Source organism: Sipha flava, unplaced genomic scaffold (genome assembly GCF_003268045.1).
Source record: "Sipha flava isolate LNK unplaced genomic scaffold, YSA_version1 167_pilon_pilon, whole genome shotgun sequence".
Classification (NCBI taxonomy): domain Eukaryota; kingdom Metazoa; phylum Arthropoda; class Insecta; order Hemiptera; family Aphididae; genus Sipha; species Sipha flava.
Genome location: NW_020271856.1, coordinates 604,122 through 626,226, shown reverse-complemented (window position 1 = coordinate 626,226; position 22,105 = coordinate 604,122). Strand labels below are relative to the sequence as shown.

General features: G+C 25.0%; 4 protein-coding genes across 9 annotated transcripts in view; 1 reads left to right on the top strand and 3 right to left on the bottom strand.

Moving 5' to 3' along the window:
* LOC112679761 (WD repeat and FYVE domain-containing protein 3) overlaps nt 1-3,725 on the bottom strand; it is a 29,589-nt gene extending 25,864 nt beyond the window's left edge. The window contains exons 1-4 of one of the 3 annotated variants that reach the window (XM_025549674.1): nt 3,451-3,725; nt 2,926-3,157; nt 2,615-2,863; nt 2,216-2,561 (exon numbers count right to left, since the gene is read on the bottom strand). In XM_025549674.1, coding sequence (XP_025405459.1) covers nt 2,216-2,561; nt 2,615-2,863; nt 2,926-3,138 — 808 coding nt within the window. In that variant the 5' untranslated portion in view covers nt 3,139-3,157; nt 3,451-3,725. Of the gene's footprint in view, nt 1-290; nt 381-2,215; nt 2,562-2,614; nt 2,864-2,925; nt 3,158-3,450 lie in introns of those variants that run through there. The other 2 variants (XM_025549672.1, XM_025549675.1) reach the window with 2 other exon arrangements.
* A 3,360-nt stretch (nt 3,726-7,085) lies between these two features.
* Nucleotides 7,086-11,169, top strand: LOC112679748 (heme oxygenase). Its single transcript, XM_025549659.1, has 2 exons — nt 7,086-7,227; nt 10,517-11,169. Exons 1-2 carry the CDS (start codon nt 7,086-7,088, stop codon nt 11,140-11,142), a joined length of 768 nt encoding a protein of 255 aa, XP_025405444.1. The 3' UTR covers nt 11,143-11,169.
* Nucleotides 11,170-11,973: 804 nt separating this feature from the next.
* Nucleotides 11,974-17,443, bottom strand: LOC112679746. 3 transcript variants are annotated; one of them, XM_025549656.1, is made up of 6 exons: nt 13,832-13,948; nt 13,366-13,749; nt 12,575-12,853; nt 12,442-12,513; nt 12,291-12,380; nt 11,974-12,224 (listed from the first exon to the last, which is right to left on the bottom strand). In XM_025549656.1, exons 1-6 carry the CDS (start codon nt 13,889-13,891, stop codon nt 12,162-12,164), a joined length of 948 nt encoding a protein of 315 aa, XP_025405441.1. In that variant the 5' UTR covers nt 13,892-13,948; the 3' UTR covers nt 11,974-12,161. The 3 variants fall into 3 exon arrangements, with proteins under 3 accessions (XP_025405441.1, XP_025405443.1, XP_025405442.1); XM_025549658.1 differs by lacking the exon at nt 13,832-13,948 and adding an exon at nt 17,423-17,443 and having other exon boundaries at nt 11,977-12,224; XM_025549657.1 differs by lacking the exon at nt 13,832-13,948 and adding an exon at nt 14,674-14,693 and having other exon boundaries at nt 11,977-12,224.
* Nucleotides 17,192-21,402, bottom strand: LOC112679745 (myelin expression factor 2). 2 transcript variants are annotated; one of them, XM_025549655.1, is made up of 11 exons: nt 21,244-21,402; nt 20,928-21,071; nt 20,640-20,794; nt 20,293-20,571; nt 20,074-20,227; nt 19,835-19,984; nt 19,605-19,739; nt 19,412-19,546; nt 19,081-19,185; nt 18,471-18,662; nt 17,192-17,486 (listed from the first exon to the last, which is right to left on the bottom strand). In XM_025549655.1, exons 2-11 carry the CDS (start codon nt 21,064-21,066, stop codon nt 17,431-17,433), a joined length of 1,500 nt encoding a protein of 499 aa, XP_025405440.1. In that variant the 5' UTR covers nt 21,067-21,071; nt 21,244-21,402; the 3' UTR covers nt 17,192-17,430. The 2 variants fall into 2 exon arrangements, with proteins under 2 accessions (XP_025405440.1, XP_025405439.1); XM_025549654.1 differs by having other exon boundaries at nt 19,081-19,200; nt 21,244-21,401.
* Between the last annotated feature and the right edge of the window lie 703 nt (nt 21,403-22,105).

The window sequence follows — 22,105 nt, the reverse complement described above, 5'->3', positions numbered from 1 at the left end:
ATTAGTTATAATAAATTAATAATATTAAATAATAGTATTTTCTATTATATTAACATCCGTTAAAATTTTATTTTTACTTTTACTAATAGAGTATAAAATCTATAATTATCACAATAATTATATATGCAGAATATATTTGATAATATTGATGCATGTGAATAAAACCAGCTATTTAATAATTACACTTCATACATTTATTAGGTTAAATTTGATTTTTTTTCTTCGCTATTCTAATTTTCATACTTGGTTAATTAAGATCTTAACACCATTTAAACTACAAGGATGATTACCAGAATTGGTATAGGACAGCATTTCCCAAACTGTACTCCGCGGACCCCTAGGGATCCGAACGTAAATTAAAAATACACTAAGTACCCATCTATATAAACGAAAATACTGATGTAATATTCACTTTACATGGGAATTACTATTGATAGTTAATGCATTAAAAAAATAGTTATCATTGAAAAGCAATTAATATTAGAAACAGACTGATTGCGTTGGTTAGGTTATTCTATTTTATCTTATTTTATTTTATTTTATTTTAATTTGTCATTTTATCTATACTCTCGTTAATGTTGTTGTTATGCGGTACTGTGTTATGTATGTCATGTGAATAAATAAATATATAAATCACGTTGGTTTTTTATTTATCATAAACATATATGTATTTAGTTCAAAAAATAAAGCAATCAAATTAGTATTAATAATTACTATTGTTTTTAATATTTATACGTATTAAGGGGACCGCGATCATTTTTATTATCTCTAAGGGTTCTAACAGAGAAAAAGTTTGGGAAATGCTGATATAGGGAACTAGAGATTAATAATATTAGTGGATTTGAGTAATTTGTCAGTTGTGAATGAAATTGTTTATAAAGGATTTTAGTAGTTTCTTTTATACAATAGATTCTTAATATGACGAACGTCGCTATCTCGAATTTTTCATTATCTCGAACTACTTTAAATTTCCCTTGAAACTACTATTACACTTAATAGTGTTTTGCTCTCGATAACTCGATAAAAAATTAATTGTTTTTCGTTATCTCGAGTTCATAAATAATATTTTTATCACGGTTAAAATAGGAACTGTGCAATACATTAGTGCAGTACATTGCATACATTTTGCAGTATAGCGATTGTGATTTAGCGCGTTGGTAGTCACGTTTGTAGTCTTTCATAGTTCGTTTGTTCGTTTATAGTAAAATAGAAAATAAGCGTAAATTAAATGTTCTTTCACTTTCGAACAAAGTTAGTTTAATACAGTTAGTTGAAAAAGGTGACCATAAAAATTGTAAAATCGCCTATAAATTCAATATTCCTCCAAATACATTATCGTCAATTATTAAACAGAAAGAGAAAATAATGAAGTTCAATTGTGGAAATATAAAAAAAATGAGGATGACTTCTTATTTGGATATTGATAAACGTTTGCTAAAATGGTTAACTCTGTGTCGAGATAAAAACATATCATTAAACTAGAAAATTTTAATAAAATTCGATATTCCGAAGTCTTCGATATTTCGAACTTTTTTCTATTCCCCTTGAGATTCAACATAAGGAGAATCTACTGTAGTTGATATTGTTACATTCATTTAAAATTTGTAAGAAGAATATGATGAAAAATACAGAATGGAATATTTGTGATTATTCAGAGGTTGTATTTTGTTAGTTTAGTTTGTATTTTGATGTATTTAATTTTTATTACTACACCTTCTAATTGAATCCTATATTTACCAATGATACTTTTTTCTTTCTTTGTATTTGTCCCAAGTTATGTATTGATCCAGAAACAAGTTCATATTATGAATGCTGGAGGACTTAAGAATATTTAAATTATTTAAACTTATAGATGGTTCAACATTATAAAGTAAAAGTTAGATGAGTAAATTTTTCATGGTTTTATTTTTATTTTCCACTTGCTGTACCAGGAAGACATGATTTCTAAATAGTTCTATAGATGTATACTAGCAGTTATTAGGTCTTTATGTAAAGAGTACATAATTTAATTAATTACAATGGAGGTATAAGCATGGGCGCCCAGAAACTTTTTTAGTAGGAGGGATAAAATTAATTTTAAAAAAAAGATTTTTTTATACATTTTATTTATATATTTTTTTCCTCAATTATAAGATATACTGTTGATATTTGGGCTAAGGGTGAAATTTTAGATTCAATTCAATAAAAATTTAAATATATTTACAAGCATACATACCATGAATATATTGTATAACTTTTGGTGTAAGCCCGTGTTGAGAAATTGTTATTAAAACTTCAGCAGAAGATTTTCTCCAGACAGAATTATAAGATGGACAAGAACTTGTAATAGCAGAAAATAATAAAGATAAATCATCTTTGACAACTAATTCTTCAGCTGGAAGATGATTACTGCACAATCTAACTAATATTTGCACAAATATTTTTTGTAATAAAATGCGACGTTCCTTTGGTGTAAAATCACTTTGATCAGTCTTTTCATCTTCATTCTCCAAAGGAGGTAAATCGAAAAAAAGATATAAACATTTAACTAATGTTGATGGAAGAGATGCTGATACCATTATCTAAAAATAGTGAATTTAAGAATAAAAAATAATCTATTAAAAAAATAACATACTTTTATAAGAGATGGTTGGTTAGTTGCAGCTAACAAATTTAATGTTGATAAAAGCATCCATCCATTACTAGATTCCTCGCAGTTTTCTATTTCTAAAAAACAAGCAATAGCTTTACTAGCAGTTTCTGTTGATTGATTAGATGCCCGAAGTCGAATTTCTGCAACCATGAGAGCTGACATTTCAGAGCACCAACTATTGATATCACAAAATTTTTCAATAATCTCTGCACAAGGACTTCTACCAAAAACCTAATAAAATAATATAAGTATTTTATTAACATTTACTTTTATTAGATCATTAAAATGATTACTTTGCAAAATAAAGGAATCATTGTGTACAGTTTTGTACTACGTTCTTTGTCATTAAGCATGTGTGATGTATGAATATAGTCTGTAAACAGTTTTTTTAAATGCATCAAACCAAGAGCAGTATGTTGACTAGAATCAACTTCAAAAGGACGAGCACTTTCACCACTTGTGGATGTGGTAGTATTACTACCACGCAATTTTCGCATGATGTTCATTGTATGTTAATAAAAATATCTAAAACAAATAATTATAGTAGGTAATAATTTTAACAGTCAAAAAATAAAAAATAATTTAATACAAGAACTAAATCAAATGTTCAGTCATATTTAGTTGTTTGTAAAATTAGTTTTAATGTATAAGTCTCAATATAAGTATTTTAATAATTTTGAAAGATTTTCTAAATTTAACTATTAATTTAAGACTGTTATTCGAATAATTGAATTTAATAAACTTCTATCATACCCAAATCTATACTTTTAAATATAATCAAAAAAAGATACATTTAATAATAAGTTAAACACTCTTACCTCTAAACTATTAATGTTGAAAGTTAGAGATACTCTTGTATTGCACTTACATTTTCCTTTTCTTGTACCCAATATTGGTGGTAATTATTTTTAAATGCCCAAAAAACATGCCTCCATCTCAAAAACATACATTATAACACTTAACTAGTGTAATATTCTTATGAATGCAAGTAAAAATGGATGGAACATTTAAAAATAAAGGTGTTTTTTTTTCATTTTGAAATTAAATTATTCATTTATGTATTATTGTGTAGTGCATATAAACTTCTCAAAGAAAAAAAATTTTCCCTTATCAGAACGCCTTTATCGGATTGTCAACAAAATAATCAATATTATCAAGGTCAGTATGAAGTTAGATACGGACATGATCGCCGAATACGTAACCTAAACACTTAAAATTTAAAACATAATCCCATCAAAGCTCGAGTCAATAGAAATTTTTAAAATATTTCATATATATTTGTATAAAAGGTCTAGGCTGACTTGTATGTGTGTTATAAGGCAAGAACGGCGACCGGATTTTTGTCCCATTCAGTTTCCCGGTTATAGATCGCACGAAAAGTATTTTTTACCAATCACCCGACGGGTACGCTGTGCTACAAGTTTAATATTGATCACGCTTTCGCTACAATGTTCTGTGCTGCAGGCGTACTATCGCTGGCCGGTCTATGCTACAGTTAGCCACATTTTCGTTTATTCCGTGACCACCAATATTTTATCTAACACATCCATGGCGACACTGAGGTTGTGAAATTATGTTGTTCATCGCGATGATCGAGAGCGCACATTATTGAATAGAGTATATAATTCTCTAAATCTATGTTCACACCTAGCAAACATTTTACAAACGTTTGTCGAACGTTCGCCAAACGTTCGTCGAACACCAAAAATATCTAGAAAATGTTTTTACTAACGACGAATGTTTTTCGAACGTTTGATGTAGACGTGTTTCCAAATAAATTTGTTTGTCTATAATCCAAACAAAAAGTTCGCACATTAAGCGAACATTTTGAATGTATGTTTGTACTTGTATGCTGATGTATCTCTGATTGAATAATTATAAAAGTTAATAATGCTTCGCATGTGTGTACATCAGGTACAATCTATATTATTATTTATTTCAATTATATATATGATAAATAATAATATGATAATAATGTAATATAATAATATGTTATACAATACGTATCAATACGTAACAGACTATTTAAACAGTACACTATTTTATTTTTAAATTATATGTGATATTTCAGACGACTTGTTCTATATCTGACATGGTCACGACTGTTGGCAAACATATAGCGAACAACAAATTATAAACAAACGTTTGTAGTCATTAATAAAATGTTTTACAAACTTTGACGAATGTTCGATAAACGTTCGACAAATGTTCGGCAAACGTTTGACAAACAATGTTTCCCTAAACGTTTATTAGGTGTGGACGCAGCTTTATAGAGATAACCATTCTCATCTGGTTGTCGCAGTACCTACCGCTGACCGTGGTCGAGTTAAATCGTAACTCGACGGCTACCATTGCAATGGTTGCACGACGACGTTTGATGAATACCAAATAAAATTTAATCGGATTCCATACACATGACGAAACCGGTTTCTTAGCTCCATAGGCAATTTTATGAAACAATGTACACAATATACCTATTGTATTTTTTTAAATCAAATTTGAAATTTCTAAATTTTTATAAAATAAAACAACCTTTAAATTTTCTCCATACAATCTATAAATAGAATCATTTTGAAAGAAAACAAAAACAATTGTTTTGAATGTAATAAATTTACCCCTTCGTGGTCCACCCTATTAATGCTAAATGCATATGATGGCTTAATGAAACAATTATTTTTGTTTCGAGACACAAATAGTGTGTGATATTATTTAATCAACATTATTATTATCATTATCAATATTATTACCAATTTGTTTAAAAATAAGAGTATATATTATTAATTATATCATTAATTATATCATCAAAGAATTATTATACAATTTATATGTGCTCCCCCTATCAAAATATCAAAGATACGCCCCTGCTTATTTAAGTATATTATGTTTATCATTATGTTAATTGTAACACAGGGTAAAATAGTAAAACCCAGAAAGTTTAAAAAAAAATTATTTTAAAATTCCTAACACTTCCCGAGATATTAACGGGTTCACAATAAAAAAAATTACCTAGTATTTTGTGATATTATAACGATTAACGTAATTTATTATACTTTTAGTAATATACAGCGTATATAGGTTGAATTAATATTATGAGCTAATTTTTATAATTTAATATTTAAGCTAATATTTTCAGAAAATTTAGGTTTTTTTATGATTAAACAATTTGATATTTGAGATAGTTGTATTAAAAAGTAATGTACTAATTTTCGGAAAAACGAATAAATTTGGATATTTTGTTCTTGGATATTTTGATCTAGATTCAGCTCTAATATTTGCCAAGCCGACCATACAACAATCATTAAAGTATGAAATGTTGTTTTCCAGGTTGTCTGAGAAAACGGAAGATGGGGAATTTCTTACGAATAGCTCTTTCAACACGGCCTTTCTAACATTTCAATATTTTTGGCAGTCTTAAGCGCCCGTGTATTTCCTTATAAGTTTTCATTCCATTTCTCATGTTATCAAGGTATATTGATCAATACATCTTGGATAATACCTTAGATCCAGGGCCATCCCGAAGGTGGGTCTAGGGGGGGGCGTCTCACCCCCCCCAACGAAAATACCAGTCGGCAGTCGGACTTATTTCATTATAGCCTAGAAGGACCTAATTTTATTTACGGAAAACATATATAACATGTTTCGTAATACAGTGTATACACGAATAAAATGTATGTAACTACTTATTATACAATATAAAATATTATATACATATAATTAAATTGTTAATTTTAAAAAGGTGCGACACTGAAACATATATACATGTTAAAAAGTAAAAATACGACTACATATAGTTAATTATACTACATACATTGAGTAAAAAAATTGTAGTCGGTATTTTTCATATTATTCACCCTCCCTTGATTTTCATATTCGGAACGGCCCTGCTTAGATCATTTACTATGGATGGAGCTATTCCCATTTAATCAATGGAATAAAGTTGTTAATGTAAACGACGGTTTTTTTAATTAGATGCGCGATATGTGCATGCGCAGTCACTTTTCGCATGTTTATCAGATGAGTAATCAGTTATTGAATTTTGATTGGTCGGCGTCCATCCGGCTGGCACAGGCGCGGCCAAACAGTTCAGATACAAGGAATCATACGCATGCGCACCTTAAACATATGATCAAGAGACTCGTCGCTAACATCTGTAGTAAAAAAAAATTGTGGCTCTACTCATAATATATTATCTAAGGATAATATACAATTAGTGATAATATATTTATCAATATTAGTTATCTATATATTATATTGCTTATTTTTTAATAAATTATTTTAAATACTAATGATTCAATTAAGTAAATTAAACAGTTTAACTAATAACCCAGTAGACATAAATAAAATACTAATTATATCAAATTGTATTGTTTACAATTTAAATTAAAGTTCTTCTATTTTAACTGTCCAATATATTCCTTTTTTTTTTTTATTAGTTATTTAATAATTACTAGTTATGTCTACTAAAGTGGAAAATCATGACAGTAAAAATGAATTATCTCCTATCGAAGAAATCAAATTCACTGAGCGAATGAGAAAAGCTACTAGAAAAGAACACAGAATTAGTGATTCATTAATTAATGCAAAAATGACTATTGGTAATTTATTCAATTAATCATTTCACTGGATATTAACTTTAAATCTATTTTTATATGTCTGTTACTTCATCTTTAATTTAATAATACAACCATATTATTGTGAATTGCCTGTTATAAATATGTTATTGTAAATTGTTGCCTATATCATTCTCTACTATTAATAGATGTAAAAAAAAAAAAAAAGTCTTCCTTAAAATTAATAAATTAAACAGTAATGAATCTATGATGTCAATATAATTTTTTCTTAACATGTTTACTTGTCAATATTTAACACAAAATTATTGGAATGTTACTGCTAAATTTTTTACCATAAAAAGTCATATTTTATTTCTTATCTAGGTTAGTTGTCTAGAGCTTACTTATATATAGTATAATTTGGTTAAATCTGTTGTATATTTAAATATTTAATAATGCAGCTTCTTTTAATATATAACAAGTATCAAAAAATAAAAATATAATGTATCATAATTAGGGCTCAGATGCATTGAAAATCATACAAATATGCTTTAAAAAATAGCCAAAAATGTCCTTAAAAAATGCATTTACCACAAAAACGAACTTAAAAAAAAGGCATATTTTTTTTATTTTGGGCATTATTAAACACACTATTTAATACATTAAAATCACATTCACACGTAATACGAGCAACGTATGCAAGGTAATACGAACCATAGCGGATTATTTGTTATTTGACCGAATACTGGTGACGTTCCATAATCAATAATAAATTAAGATAAGATAAAAACTGAATCGAAAAATAAAGATTGACAATGTGTATAGAAAAACCCGATAAACCTACTTAAATATCAAGAAAATAATTTGTCTTTTGATTATATTTTGAATAGGCTAAATTTGTATAGTACATTGAATAAAAATGTATTAAAAACCAACAAAATGACCCAATAATACCAAAAATGCTCAAAAAGTGCAAAATAAAATTTGTAGTTTTGAAACCCTCGTTATATGAAACGAATTATGTTCTTAGAGAGCATTGGGTATGATGATATGGGTATATAATATGATCAACCAAAAAAATATGCACTTTGCACTGAAATCCGGGCCCTAATCATAATCAAACATATGTTTATATGAATTATATTAAGAGTAACAATTTTAATCTACTTATTAATTAATTTTTTATCATAATTCATTAGAGTTAGAAGTATGATATTTTAAATTATAAAATATATGCGGTATTTTGTAGTTTATATTTACCTCACTTTATTTAATGCATTTGGTTCTGCAAAAATGTAAAAGAAAACTTTTCCCCTTGTGAATACTATCTATACATAATTTTAATTAAATTATTGTTATTGATACTGCTATACTTCTTGTTTAATAAAAACTTAGTTATATTACTTCAGTTATTAAAGTTGGTGATACTTGTCTAATAATAAATTATCATCCTATCTATTATTTCAATCATCCCAAAAATGTTTGAAAGTATTCTTATTAAATATATAGTTATATTAAATATAAATATTCTTATTATGTCATGAATTATCTTCAATGTAAAGTTTTCTAAGTAAAACCTGTTCTGATTTCAATAATCCAATGACTCTAAAATATTTTTATTGTTCACTAGTTTTCTCAGTAATTGATTATAATTCTATTGTTTGGTCTATTTATGTCTGGATCAGCTGGAGCTATTGAAGCGATTCAGAATCATTTCTTACATTTAAATGTGGTATCCAACATCTACGATACTTATATTATTTATTCACCATTACTATTAATAATGCTCATAATGTCCCTGTAACTAGACTAATGGGTCTTGTGAGCTGGTTTAATATAGATTTGTTCTATTTTAATAATTTTATATCTATTTTAATGTATATTTTAAATGATGTTATACGTATTTTGATTACTATTTGTGTATCACGTTATATCAATATTATACCTATTAACTTATACGATCATTATAATGTATTATATTGGGCATAGCTTGTTTCAATTTATAGTAAATAAATAAAATTATAAACCATTTATAGTGTCAGTCAATGTTTACCTTCAATTATATATATTTTTTTTAACTTAACTATTTAATAAAAAGAATTATACTTTTATAACTTTATATTTTTATATAAAAAACTTATCGATATCATTAACTATACCAAGACAATAGCATATAACATTTTAATTATAATTCTCCATCTAAAATAAATCAATCTCAATTCATAATTCTATAATGAAATCCCATATTTACTAAATGAGTTTAGATTTAATTGTGTTGCCAATTTTGATTTGAACTTGAAGCTATTATTTCTAATAATTTTTATTAAGTGTTGAAACCCGTCTTTTAATATATTTGAATACTTTTTTTTGTATTTTTTATTCACTATAAAAATACTTTTATCTGAACTTATAAAATTGTTTCAAATTTGAGACAATATTTCAATTTTTAAAATTTTAAATCGTAGATTTTATACAGTATATAAATTATGAACATTAGTTTTTCTCTTCAGTCATTTCAATGGAAATATAAATGAATAATTAATATGATTATTTTTAAATTATGTAGGTATATAAAAGATTACATTGAAATTATAGTATACTGTATGTATTTACTTAATATAATATGCGGTGCATTTTAATATTTTATTAATAAAAATATTAAAATCAAGGGGAATTTAAATGAAAACGTGCATTTTTTAATACAATTGGTATTCACTATTCAATAATAACTATATTTGAATATTTGGTATATTAAATATTGATAAAAAATATGTAATATTTAGTATTTATTTGTTCATTTACTTTATGCGTTATATAGTAAAATTTGCCATCAATCTATTACTTCCAAACTATTTCAAGATTAACATAAATTGGCGAAAAAAAAAATATTTTAAAAGTATTCGAATACATTTTTAAGTATCCAAATACGTATTCTGAATACATTTTCATCCAATTTATTCGAATATGTATTCTGAATACAAAATAAAAATATTCTTTACCAGACTGGTTGAAACTTAACTGTGAAATTATTAATCTTAATGATTTTTGAGTATAATACCATTATTTTGTCTGTATTTTTTACTATAGGAAACAAAACATTCCTGACAATATTAATTAAGTTCATTAAATTGTTCACAATTCATAAGAAATTGTATATAATTTATTTTGTAGGATGTTTATATAAAGAATGTTATGAATAATTAAAAAAAAAATATTACACAGTTTTATAATATTGAACTGAACTCTCTTAATTTAACCTTTATATTGAATATTTATATTTATTTTGCTCAATTACATTTTATTAATTATTAATTATAAATATTTTTAATTTCAGGTATGACAGATAGTAAAGTATGGGTAGAAGGTCTACGTCGTTTTTATGTAGTTTTTCAATATTTAGAAATAGCCATGAAGAAAGAAGAAAATAATAATTTACATAAATTTGCACAAATTAATGGATTGTTCCGTACACAAAATTTTGAAAGCAGTTTACGGCACTATTTAGGAGATAAATGGTCATCTGAATTAACTAAAGCTATGGCTGAATATTCTAACTATTTAATAAATCTAGAAAAAGAAAATCATGTATTGTTAACACCATTTATATATCATATGTATATGGGTATTTTATCTGGAGGTCAAATATTGATGGCTAAACAAAGGATGGCTTTCTCAGATGGAAAAGGATCTGAAGCATTTTATTTTGATGTAAATGTAAGGGAGGCAAAAAATCAATTGAGAAATGAAATGAATGAATTGGCAGAAAAGCTAGATGACGAAACAAAACTTAGATTATTAAAAGAAAGTAAAATGGTATATTTGTTGAATAATAAGTTAGTAAAAGAAGTTAAGGTTCCTACAGAAGTTTTGTTAATTAAGTTAATATTTATAGTTGGAATTTTTATTTTTGTAATTATATTATGGAAGGTGTCGAAAAAATTTCTTATGGTATTATTTTAGTGTATACATTTATTCATTACTACTATAATTTTTAAAAAATTCAATTTTAAAAATTAACTTCATTTATATTATTAATTTGTAGTTATACTCTTGTATAGTTTTTATTGTATAGTGTATATTGTTTATGGGGTAAAAAAAAAGAAAGAAAAAAGTAAAATGTGTAAAAAAATAATTGAAATACTATAAAATTAATATATAGATAATTAATATTCATGTATTCTTATCTATTTATCATATAATTAGTGTTATTATTTATTTTATAAAAATATAATAAAACTTCAAATTCTAAACTTCTAACTTTATTTTCTCTGAAACGGTATTTAATTATTTGAATTTGTCATAATTTTTGATATTTCAACTTTTATGATTGCTATTTCTCAAAATTTACAAAATAAAATTAATTAAATTGGCAAAATAAAAATTATTTCTCTGGCTTATTAATTACAATAGTAAAAAAAAAAAAAAAAAGTAAATTTAAAGTGGACTTGTGGGCTTCACAAATATTTCATAAGTTTTCAAAATCCTTATCACATGAATTGATTAGTATGTTGTAAATAGAAAATGTCAAATCCTATATTGCACATGTGATAGATAAAAACAGATAATAAGAGGATTGCAAGATAACTTGTATCCTCTTATTTGTGTCAATGATACATTGTACAAATTTGTTAATCGTTATAGCTTCTTAAGCATACTAGATGAAGATAAAACTACTAGTTCAGTAAAAATAATTACTTAACTCAAACAAAAATTATTAACTGTTCAATCATAATTTGTTATATTTTTAATAATATTTTTATTTAATTACATAATAAGTCCGACAATTCTTTAATGTTATGATAATTTTCATAAATAGTTGAAAAATCAATATTGTATTTAAATTATTGAAATACGGTAATATAACTTTAAAGTACTTTAATTGGGTGAAAAAGTAAAACAGAAAATTATTTTACAATGTGTATATCATATATAGTTTAAATATATCAATCAGTAAAAGAAAAATTAAAAATTAAATAATTTCACTGAAAGTCTAAATTTAACTGGCTAAACAAGAGAAGATAACTGGCAGTAGTAATTATAATCTAAAACAAATCATATAAAGTAATTTATAGTATATTTACATTTTTTTTTATTACAAAATCACTTACAGACAAAAGTGTTTCTAAATTAATAGAAAACATTTCATAAGCATCCAAATCAAACTTCAATTTTTCCACTTGATGATTAAATAGAAGCCTCTATTAAATTACAAAAGTACATTTAAAATGTATTCCAATTCAATATAAATTATACACTTGCTTGTTGTTTATAATTTTCTCCTGGTAGTAAATTTATATCCATTTCATTAATCATGCTTTTAATAGTATTTTCCTAAAAAATACATAACTTAAATTATTATATGGCTTAAAAATATAAATAAAAACAAACTAACATTTCGCTTGATCAGTTCACTGCAATAGCATAGTAATGCAACTCTTTGAAATGTTATTATACTCTCTATGAGTTCCTTTATTGCATAATTTGTAATACATGAATACAAATTAATAGCAAACAAAATTCTTGATTGAATGATTATGGTAAGAGCATCTAGCCCAAATATTTTGTTAACTTTAACCATAATGTCAAATATCTCCATATGTAGTAATCTAGTATCTTCTAAACAATTTGCAAAGTAATCCGGCAAAAGAAGTTTTGTACTAATTTGATTTTCCTGTGAGTTACACAAGTACAAAATAAGTTTAGGGTTAGTTCAATTATACTTAAAACTGCACAACAAAAATATAAGTTATACTTTAAAATAGTAAATATAAATTATTCAACAAGACAAAACTATAAAAACTTAAAAATAAAACATAAAATTAAAAAATAAATTCAATAGAGAAATTAGACAATTAAAAAATAAACATTATTCACTGACTTAGATAACCATATTTTTCATAATAATCGAAGAAACTTGTTCACCATTTGAAGAAAATTATGAAAATATAGCATGATTTTTTATCCATTTCATTCCATTAAAACATATTACCAATACAATTTAAATCACCAAATAAATGAATATAACCAATTTTAATAATTTGATTTTTCATCAATTACGATTAATTTCAACACTATTTTCTAGTATCATCCGATTTCTTAATTGAATTGAACATTTTTTAACAAACGAACTATGTGTAACTAACAACATATATTAAACAATAATCTTTGATTATATAATTCTACCTTGATTATATGAAAAAAGTTGGATATCCTATGAGTGATTATTTCAAGTGATGATTTCACCAGCAATAGGAGCACGTAAAATTGCATTTCAAACATGAAGCAGACAAAATCTTGAGCCTGAAGAACTAAATTGATGGCAGGCTCATGGGTCGTGACTGAATTGACAAAAAACACAACCAAACAAAACATATGCATACCACTAATGATAAATACAGATGACATTTTTAAGCATGTGTTTTTTTTGTAGGACAAAATGTCCAAACATTTTACATAACATACACTTATGTTATGCCTGTTGTAAGCACAAGACAAAAAATACAACATCAAACTGACAGTTGTCAAAACGGCTTTGATTGTTGTCAATAAGTCTTCTATAAAATTGCTCTGAAAATAAACTTATTTATATACATATACAAGTAAATGAACTATGAGACAAAAAAAAATATATATAAAAATATTAACTTACTTGTTTCAAACTCCAAATTATTAATAAACAACTAAAAGACAGTGAAAGAAGGCCTAACATAAAAAAAAACTTGAACTCTATTAAAAAATTTAAATTCAATGATCGAGTAAAAAAAACATTAAAATTCGACCACAATAATCGGAACATTATACATTTTTAAAAACTACAATTCGGCAAAAATATTTTGTCTATCAATAAAGAAAAATTGAATAATTTTCTAACAACATACTCTTTCCTTAAACAATAATTATAACAATGCATTTTACACATAATATATATCAGTCAATAATGAATACTGATTCTACCTCATAATAGAATATTAAATGAATACTAAAAGGATAATTAAAGAAGAAAATTTATTATTCATTAGTATGGTAAATACAATTCTAAAGAAATCAAAAATACTGTCTTTTTTTTATTTATTTAGATATTTAGTTTTTATTTAAATGACCAAAAATGAACAACTAAACTCTTCATATAACTAAAAAATTAATGTATTTTAAAATACCCCAAATACAAAACAAAAAATATGTCAACATTCTAAAGCATATAATTTAGAATCAAGAACAAACAGAAAGTTAAATTATAATTAATATACAGAATGAAAATACTTTAATATAGAATGTAATCAAAATATTTTTTCAAAAATCTGCAATAAGGTCTCAAATAATGTTATGATATAATATTTATGCAAAACTAAAAAAATGTACTTTATTTTCATAGATTATTGATTTATTATATATTCAATAATAAAAGAAAAAAAATGATATAAATAGAAATAATTAACAATTATTCCCAATTTCACAATTTGTAATGTAGGGTGTAATAAAACAACTACTTACATTTTTAATCCGAATTAATATCCGTTTTTAATTATTTTAAATTATATTTTATGAAAATTCAAAAATATACACATTGCATCATAAATAAATTTAGATTTTATGATATGTGATATTAAACTAAAATGTACAACTTTAATTAAATTAACTTAAAACTTAAAATATTTAAATATTGAGTAAAAAAAAATATTGTTGCAAGTAATACATTATATAGAACAGCAGTTATCATCTTGTGATGTGAACAATTTATAGATATTACATGAAGACATTTACAGATATAATTTCATTGTATTATTATTATTATTATTATTATTATTATTAACAATATTAATTGTTTATTTGACATTGATTTCATCATTAATTCACTACATTAATAATTTAATTTAATTATTTATCATAATTCACTATCATTATTAATAATAATAAAATAATAAATATATATATATATTAAATTAAATTGTCATGCATAAATGCTCATATTTTAATAATTATGTAGTTTAATAATAAAAAGCTCTATAATAAATAACTGGTAAAATAACTGTATACGTTTTATTTTTGAATAGGAAAACATTTTTTTGGTCAAGTAATTTACATGACAACTTTCAAAATGTATAACACACTGATAAATGTTGATATCCACTGATCTAGAATATTAATTTGTAAAATGTAGATGAAATCAAAATTAAGGATCTAATAAAATAAAAGAAACACTAATGATTTCTTTTTGCATTGATTGCTATGATATACATTATGATTCTAAATTTAATTTAAATATATATTTTAAATAAATCAATAATAATATTATAAGTGTACATATAAATGTATATAAATACCAATTGAGAAAAAACCCAAATATTTCTGACAAAAAGTTATTTGTTAAAATTTATAGTTAAAAATATTTCTTTTAAACATATGAAATAATAATGATTTAACCACAATGGACTAAATCCTTTTTTTTTTAACTAATTTTTTTTATACTTTTATAATTTTCATGAGTTTAAAGAATAATAAACCTATAGGGTTTCATAAAAATAATTTGTTTTTTTTTAAGTAAAATCATTATAAAAAAAATGTTTATGTAATATCAATACCACTAAATTCAGTGGCAATATATATTTATATTAAATAAATTTTAAACGAATAATTCATTAATAAACATACGTACAGTGAACTTGATATATAACTGTTTAAAATAACATGTATAAATAGGTATTAAAATATACTGAAATAAAAGTATATTTTTACAATTATTAATGTTTTCATTTGTTTTATCCAATATACTAACTTCTGTTTTTACTGTTCAAAATTTTACACTTTCAATATTTTAGATATCGTTAAATTCTATTTTAAAATTTTAGGAAATTCAATTGATTTTTTTTTTTTTGTGATTAAACTTTTGGTAAGCATAATTCACGAAGTGTTTCGTATAACTTGATTGGATAGTAAATTAGTAATTATAAATATCCAAATGGGAGAGAGGCTAATTAGAATTTCTAACACGAAAAAAAAAATAAAATAAAACATTTAGAAGGAATGATGTATTAAATTATTTACGAGTATTTAAATTATTTAAGAGTAGTTTACCTCAATTTTTTTTAAAAAATAAAAAACAATTATAATCACGAGGTAGGTCGCCAATTTATATTTATTGAGGTTTTAGTTTAAAACTTGTAGAAATGTATTAGTTTAACAAATATAGTAGCTTCCATTTTAAATTTATTAACTTAAATTATAAATTAATTTTATACACACTATATTAAATTCCAAATTGTTTTTCAAAAACAATTGTTCATCAATACTAACAAATTTATATTAGTTTAAAAAAAGAACTTGTATTTACAACCAGAGAAATAACCAGCTACCTTACTAGCTTTTTAAATTAAGATTTTATATAATTTAATATGAAGAACATAAAAAAAACTTTTAATGAGTTGTATATTTACAAAACAAATTTTTATTTTATACATAAATCTATTAGTCAATACAAAACTTACAGGTACAAATTTCAAACTTTAAGAATATATTTTAAAGGAAAAATCAAGTACTATTATTTATTTATAAATAAAAATTTAATAAATGTAAATAAATTTAGATTTCTAATACCTACTACTTGACACCAAATAACCCAAGTATATAAAATGTTTCAAAAGGTTAAAATAGTCACATTTCGAATGTTTACATAGACATTAGATAAAAGGTAAAATATAAAATAAATAAAATGCAATGACAAAGAGGATTCTATGTTTAAAATCATTAGGCTAAGGAAAACTAATTCAAATGATAAAAATAACAAACAAATTAAGATCATTAAATTCATTCAGATTAAATCTGATCTTGTCATTTATTCTCACACCGCTAAAGAATACAAACTATGAAAAAAAAAAAAAAAAAAATTGACAAAAATGTTATAAACTAATTCAATTAATCTCAAATTATGAGAGCAGAATAAGAAAATATTGAATCACAATTGAACACAATAAAATCAAAAATATAAAAATAGACCAAGAATAAAATGACAATGTCTTTTCTCAAAGAAAGTTTTTATTAAAAATAGTACTGATGTCTAAGATAAACACACAATCATAAGCCTATTGGAAAATTATTATCCTAAAATGTCAACATCTGGCTATAGGAAAATTATGTTACAATAAATATTGAATTAACATAGCCTACATACATCATGTTTCACACCATTTTTTTTAGTTTATTAATATTTAAAATAAGTTTTGAAATTATAATAATAATTACTTACACATGGAGTTAGAAATATATTACTTCAATAATATGACCATCAAATCTTGATAAATGTTTCAAAGCTGAAATTTTTATAGTTAAAGAAAATTAAAACTATATATCACAATTAAATTAAACACTAGGTACAAATATTATCCAACTGCATCTATAATTTTATTCTGTCTTTTCCATTCTATCATATGGTTGAGGATACATAGAATAGCAATGAACATGATGAGAAGATAACTGAAGCTGAAGTAAAAGTCAATCTAGGGATAGCCATCCAGACCAACTAAGCTAACCCCAGACAAGCAGTAATATGGAAACACAGTCCACTGGATGACTAACCGGGCCGGGAATAGAAACAATAAGACAAGACTGGTGGATAATAATTTTTAATTATCATTTATGTATATTAAATTCTGTAAGATGATGCAGCATAACCGGAAACAGACATAAGTGATCTTCTTATTAGATTTAGTTTTGCAAAAAAGAAGTTTTTTTAACTACTATAGTCTGTGCAGATTAAGAATGCCCAAACTTGCACACGTCTACCAAGAAGCCGATAACGGTCAGACACCTGTCGATATCTAGACGCTCTATGATTCGTTGCCATTGTTCGATCGCTGCCGTTGTTTATCAAAGTCAGTGACTGCCTTGTATACAGATTATTATTAAAAAAAAAAACCTTGTTATTCAAAATAGAACTGTAGCTTGGCGTTACGAAAAGAGTGTGGTAATACAGTTCACTATGTATAACAGTGTCGTAACGCATACTACAATGTTCCTGGTGGAAGACATGTGCAGTAAAAACCAGTTTTTGTCCAAGTGACTGAGCACTCTTATTCTGAATAAACTATAATTATTTTTTATATGAATAAATTGAATAACTATTTTGACTACAAAATTTAAAAGAGGGAATAAAAATAAAAATTTAACTAATTAATAATATTACATATAAAAAAATAATATGATGGCCTCATGCAATTTTCTCTTTGTACCTAATATATACTAAATCATTTAAATAACATATATTAAATTGTTTAAATTTCAAATAAAAAGGATACTTATTGCCCTTTCAGCATCCCATTCAGAGGCAAATCTGATAATTCCAAAACCTTTGCTACCAACTTCAGAAAATTTGATATCTCCACAATCACGGAAGTAATCCTTTAAGCTTTGCCATGTTGTATTGGGTGGCAAATTTTTAACCATTATCGTGTCAGATTTTTTTGGACCCATGCCCATGTCACCTCCGCCTAAAAAATAATAAATTAATAAGTGGCAAACTCAAGAATTTTGTTGGGATAGTAGATGGCTCAGATAAATTGTATATTTACACATTATAATATATATAAAAAATATTGAGTAATATAACATCTAGCAATAATCAAACTAAATACCCTAGTACTTTTGAAATAAAAAATTAATTTAATACAAAGCAGTATTAATTTATGATTATTTAAATATATATATATATATATATATATTTCTATACAATTTTAATTTAATTTTAATATATTATAATTCTAAAATTGTACCTATTTAAGTATTAAATGATTAAATATAAATCTTTTCTAATTCTTCAATATAACAGTGGTAATTCATGACTACTAGCATTTAAACTAATTTTAAACATTTGACCGATATACAAAAATAAAAAAATAAGATAATTACCCAATCCAGATCTAAAATCTGCACCAAAAGAACCACCACCACTATTTGAGTTTCGGACTCCAATTGATGCTGATAAGGAATTAAAATCTCGACCACCTAGTGAGCCTAAAAATGGTTTATCTAAATAACATAGATTTGTATGATTATAAATTAATAAAACATGATTAATATATCTAAATAAAATATTAATGACATTAAAATTTAATAGATGCATAGCATTTAATTTTATATTTAGTTAAATTTTACATTAATATTTGTAAAATAATTATACTTTAAGTCATATTGTTTAGACATCATAAACAATAAATAATTTATATTAAAAAAAAATTACTTTGATGCATTGAAGAACTATTCATTGGTCCAGCTCCTCCAGTGTTCAAACCAGATCCAAAAGGAGCTCCTAGACCTCCTGTTCCAATGCCTAAATCACTAGCACTCAAATTTCCAAGTCCATTAACTCCACCAACTTGATAAAAAAAATATATATAAAAATCAATAACTTTCATATATTATGAATAACTTACGAGATCGTCGATTCTGTGTTTCAATAGCTAACCGATCAGCACTCAAGCCACTTAAAACAGCTAATGCAGATGTGTTAACTGGTGTACTAAGAGGCTGAGATTGAATGGGTGAAGTATTATTTGAAGGAAGATTTCCTAATGAAAATAAATGAGTTTATTCTTTACAAGTTCAAAATAAAGTTAGATTTTTGAACTTAAAAATATATCATTACATTCTATACTCAACATACTTTCAACATCATGCAACGGTGTTCCACCAGCACCTAAGCCCATTCCAATTGATTTTAAACCTTCTGGAAGTCTAGCCAAAGGATCTTTATCGGTTCGATCAAGACGTATAGACATAGGACGGTCATATAAAAATTGATTGTTAAACATGGCTTTAGATTAATGTTAAGAAAAATGTATACAATTATATAACAAAAAAAAAAAAAAAAAGAAAGTTTTGTAGAAATTTATCAAAGGATACAAATGGCTTGAACAGCTTCTACAGGATGGTTATATTCAACTACACCATAACCTTTACTTTTTCCTTCTTTGTCTGAAAATATTTCAACTTCTAATACCCGACCGGCTAGTTTAAATACTTCTTTTAGTTTTTTTTCATCAACTTTGTAGTCAAGCTAAAAAATATTTCACATAGTAAACATTAATTCATAATTTTTTTAGATTTAGCTTTAAGGTTTACATTAGCAACAAAAATTCGATTGATAAGTGGACCACGAATATTAAGTGATTCTAGAAATTGAGGAGAAAGTCCATATGTATTGTCCCATTGAAAATCATCTGCTACTGGCATTCTGCTATTGTTTCTTAAGTCCACACCACTTACACCACCACCACCACCACCAACACCACCACTACCGCCAATACTGCCTGTAACAGTGTGGGGGCCACCTCCACTACCAACATTACCACGTGGGATGTTTGACATGGGACGTCCACTCTTATCTCTATCAATGTCATCCTGCAATAGATTAAAAAAATTATTTATAAAGTAATAATATCAAACTGATCCAACACAAATATATATACCTCCTTAACTACTAATTTTCTTCCATTTATATCAAAACGATGCATTTTGTCAATTGCTTTTTGAGCAGACTCAGCTCTGTCAAATTCAACAGTACCACAACCTCGGGATTTATCTTTTTCATCTGTATAAACAACAACAAAAGACACATCGCCAACTAAAACCAAAAAATATACATGTAAACAAACATAAATTAGGAAATAAACAATTGAAAAATCATTAAATATTTATTCTACAGTATCATAGTAAATATTAACTAACTATACTATTTAATTGAAAAATATTAATACCTTCTTTTTTGAATAATTCCTTTAACTCCTTCCATTTAAATTCATATGGTATATTAGACACAAATACTTTTTTACATCCACTTTTTCTAGACCTCAGTGGACTTCGGCTTCTATCTCGATTCCTATCACCCAATCTCATAGTAACTGCAATAATTTCTACATTTATAATACTTGCAAATTTTATATTATTATTAAATAAATCAACATATTAATAATAAGATAAATTAATAGCTAATAATTATCCAACTAAAATAAATATAATATGTTTTACAACTTATCGTAAACTACTATAATATACATTTGATTCCCAAAATACCTGAATTATTATCAGTTATATTCTTAAACGTTAACTGTAAAACACTTCACGAAAAAAAAAATCAGCGAGTTAAGTACAGAATAATGAAAAGTAAAAAATGACCACAAAACGCATAATATCTAGACGGCGACGTCTTAAATATGAACATAAAACACAAAAAGTTAAAAGTAAAAAATGCAGTGTTGACTGATTGGATGGAAAATATTAAAGAAATAGTAATACCAACCGTCGCATTAAGTTTCAAATTTGGTATTAAACTTACTCTTCCATGGTATTTAAAAGCGGAATAATCAATTTAATTTGAAAATGTCTTATTAGTTGCTTTAGTCTATAATGTAGTTACATTATTTGATAATTTTAAACAATGAATTAATATTGATAACTGATAATAGTATTTCATACATTCCACTGTCAAACTACAATATTATTATTATTATAATATTTTATAATATTGCAAACATCAAGAATAATATTTTAAGGACATATTAATTTTCACTTGTTTTCTATGAATTATGAAATTATACCAATTTAAAAATAAAATTCCACTTGATACTATTATTTTTTAATAAAAATAACAAAATAGATTAATAAAACCAGTGCCGGCGCTAGGTATTGTGGGACCCAGGACAGTGACGTAATTGTGGGGGGGGGGCAAGTGCCCCCCTGACAATTTTTTGAATGATAAAGGTATAATTTTTTCCCCCAGAAAATCCAACAGTTCGCGTATAGCTAACCTATAAATTACCTTATAACTTAAATAACTTTTCTGAATAACTTCATAGTAGTTCAATCTATCGTTAAATATAGATGTACCTATATGAGAATAGGTAATACTTAATTATTAAATATTTTAATTGTTTTA

Bases quoted from the DNA above. Each gene is read 5' to 3' on its own strand.
- LOC112679748 (XM_025549659.1), top strand. From the start codon at position 7,086: ATGTCTACTAAAGTGGAAAATCATGACAGTAAAAATGAATTATCTCCT. The intron at 7,228-10,516 runs GTAATTTATTCA...TTTTAATTTCAG, and splicing joins TAATGCAAAAATGACTATTG to GTATGACAGATAGTAAAGTA.
- LOC112679745 (XM_025549654.1), bottom strand. From the start codon at position 21,066: ATGAGATTGGGTGATAGGAATCGAGATAGAAGCCGAAGTCCACTGAGG. The intron at 20,795-20,927 runs GTATTAATATTT...TTTTGGTTTTAG, and splicing joins GGAATTATTCAAAAAAGAAG to TTGGCGATGTGTCTTTTGTT. The intron at 18,663-19,080 runs GTAATTATCTTA...ATTATTTTTTAG, and splicing joins AGATTTTAGATCTGGATTGG to GCGGAGGTGACATGGGCATG.
- LOC112679746 (XM_025549656.1), bottom strand. From the start codon at position 13,891: ATGTTAGGCCTTCTTTCACTGTCTTTTAGTTGTTTATTAATAATTTGG. The intron at 12,381-12,441 runs GCAAGTGTATAA...GTAATTTAATAG, and splicing joins GAGAAAATTATAAACAACAA to AGGCTTCTATTTAATCATCA. The intron at 12,225-12,290 runs GTAAGTGATTTT...GATTTGTTTTAG, and splicing joins ATTTAGAAACACTTTTGTCT to ATTATAATTACTACTGCCAG.